At 45.5% G+C, this 2,593-nt stretch overlaps 1 protein-coding gene across 1 annotated transcript in view; it reads right to left on the minus strand.

The window, feature by feature from the left end:
- The window catches only part of derl2 (derlin 2), a 6,169-nt gene extending 3,931 nt beyond the window's left edge, over positions 1–2,238 (minus strand). Inside the window, exons 1-3 of the mRNA XM_017307769.1 lie at positions 2,020–2,238; positions 332–397; positions 179–252 (exon numbers count right to left, since the gene is read on the minus strand). Of these exons, the coding sequence (XP_017163258.1) occupies positions 179–252; positions 332–397; positions 2,020–2,157 (278 nt within the window). The 5' untranslated portion in view covers positions 2,158–2,238. The remainder of the gene's footprint in view (positions 1–178; positions 253–331; positions 398–2,019) is intronic.
- Positions 2,239–2,593: the final 355 nt, after the last annotated feature.

The following is a 2,593-nucleotide window of genomic DNA, read 5'->3' on the forward strand; positions in this document are numbered from 1 at the left end:
TCAGAATAACCGATTAATCGTCAGAATAACTGATTAATCATCAGAGTAACCGATTAATCATCAGAGTAATTGATTGCTAAGCCAATCGTTAGCTGCAGCTGTGCTTCAGAACCTCTTGCGCCGCGTCAGCAGCAACATCTGCTGCTGCGAAACAGAAACATGCAAACCAGCAGGATACAGAAATATCATGTTGAACAGGAAATTGAAGCCGACTGGACCGAAGAACAGGAAGTTGGTGAAGAGTCTCCATATCTGAGAAGACAAGAGAAAATCCTTCAGCTGCGTTGGTTCTGACCCGGTTTTTCTGAAAGGTGGAGGAGCGACTTGGTACCTGGTAGTTCTTCAGAATCAGGTCTGGGTTGAAGTAGAGCTGGAACGGTGTGATGATCTCCAGTTGCTGTGGGAGGAAACCGGGATTATTCCAGAGGTTGTGGTCAACCTGAGCTGGATTAACGCTGGGAACCCTGAGCCTGAGGGGGTCCATCCTGGTCCCAACGTCACGGCTGAATCACTCCAATCATGACGCAGCGGCTCTGCTGCCTCAGCTCTGATTGGCTAATCGGTTTCTGGTTCAGCTGTTTTGGAGAATTAACCCCTCTGCTTCTGGATGCTGAGCAGCTGCATGGATTACATTTATCACGATGCGTAGTCGTCGCTATAGCAACTGGGAGCATCTGATTAGCACATCTAAACCTTAAATCACTGGTGTCAAACTCAAGGCCTGGGGGCCAAATCTGGCCCGCCGCAGCTTTTTATGTGGCCCTCTGGACTCCAAATTACATCAATAAGTCCTTCCAGTTTTTCACAAATCTGCAAAAATCACACAAAAATCAACAAATTTCCACATTTTTCCCTGATTTTACTGCTAATTTTCTCAAAATTGGTCAAAAACGTTGAATCCGTAACCGATATGACGAGTGATGGTCACATTTGACATCATACATTAGTGTAAATATTGTAAAAGAATAACGATTACAAATATTTCTTAATATTCACCACAAAATCTGTCATTTTGATTGCAAAAATAAACACTAAAATAATCACAAATCCCAGAGGAACAGCTATTTATTGATATTTTAACAGTTTTATTGGTTTTATCAATAGATTCTGGTGCAACCGGCCCTTTAAGAACGTTCAGATTTTTGATTCGGCCCAAAACAAAAATGAGTTTGACACCACTGCCTTAAATGACCCCTGAACTGTGACCCTAAAGCCCTAGGGTCTTATCCCCAACTCCAACGTCTCTCAAACCCCATGAGTGGCAGAAGCAAAGGAGGTGGAAAAGCAGCTGATCATGCCATCCTGTGGAATATCATCTCTGCTTGCCGGATGTTGAGCTGCTAGCATGTCATGACAGCCTTCAGTCAGAGGCCTCCTCAGATTCGCTGGTAAACTGGCTGCTACTGGAGAAAGAGCCGTAACTTTAACCTTTAACCTCAGCGGGAAGCTGAGCCTTCCTCCCAGTTCTGCTCAGATTACGGGTTTGGATGGAGAGTCGGTGCTTCTGCCAGCTGTTCAGGAACACCTGGAGGTTCCCCCTCAACATCAGCTGCTCTACCGGACTCGAACCACCCAGAACCCGCAGCCCGGTGGGTTTGCTCCGAGCTGGGGGTCAGGTCCGGGTCACCATCAGTCTGAACTCCACACACACAACCAACAATTCACGATTAAAGCTATAAAACCGATTTAACTGTCAATAAAACCCTCCTGGGTTCAGGCTGAAGGTAAAAATGTGAATGGTGCGTTCAGGGTCCCCCCCACCAACCGCTCGAGACTAAATAAAACCAGATTATAATCTCTGACTGCGCTCATGGCAGAGTTAAACGGACCGGAACCGAACCCTGACCGAGCTCTCGGCTCGGAACAAGACTAAACGTGAAGCTAACGTCCTGAATGAGAGCTCCCACTCGGATCTGCAACAGAAACATCTGGAGCTCAACAGAAACCAGCACAGTCCCGACCGACCGACTCGGTTCGGTTCGGTCCGGCTCGGCTCGGCTCGGTTCGGGTTGTTCTTACCACTGCAGCCGTGGTGAGGACGCAGGCCGTGGTGTAAGCCCTGGTAACAACAGGAATCTGTAGATATTCCTGCTGGAGGGTCTGGTAGGCCATTTTGGAGACACTACTGACAGCTTCCGGGGCTTCCTGACACGTCATTGCCAACGGGACGGGGATGCGTTCATGGGCCGTGGGGAAATCCACCACGACTTCCACTTCTGTCACTTCAAACAGCAGAAACCAGGTGATACCAATCCGAACCCAAATGATCGTTTTAAGAAAACAGTTTGACGCGTAATCACAACAAAAATTAAATAAAAATATGCAAATCAACAACTACCGCAGTAATAGCGATTAAAAAAAAGTTTTATTATGTATTTTGAATAATCCAGTGTTGTTAAGCTAAAAGAAAAAGAACAGTAGAAGTAACTTTAAAAAATACTTTTTGTTATTTTTTAAAACTTGCTTAAAACATTACAATATGCATTTTAACAAAGTTAGCTTTAGAGCCATCTGGTGGTTGCTTGATGCAACGTCACCCAGCAGGTGCAACTTCAAGCAGTTATTTCACTGCTTGAAATAACTGCTTATTTAT

This window comes from Poecilia reticulata, linkage group LG12 (genome assembly GCF_000633615.1).
Source record: "Poecilia reticulata strain Guanapo linkage group LG12, Guppy_female_1.0+MT, whole genome shotgun sequence".
Lineage (NCBI taxonomy): Eukaryota > Metazoa > Chordata > Actinopteri > Cyprinodontiformes > Poeciliidae > Poecilia > Poecilia reticulata.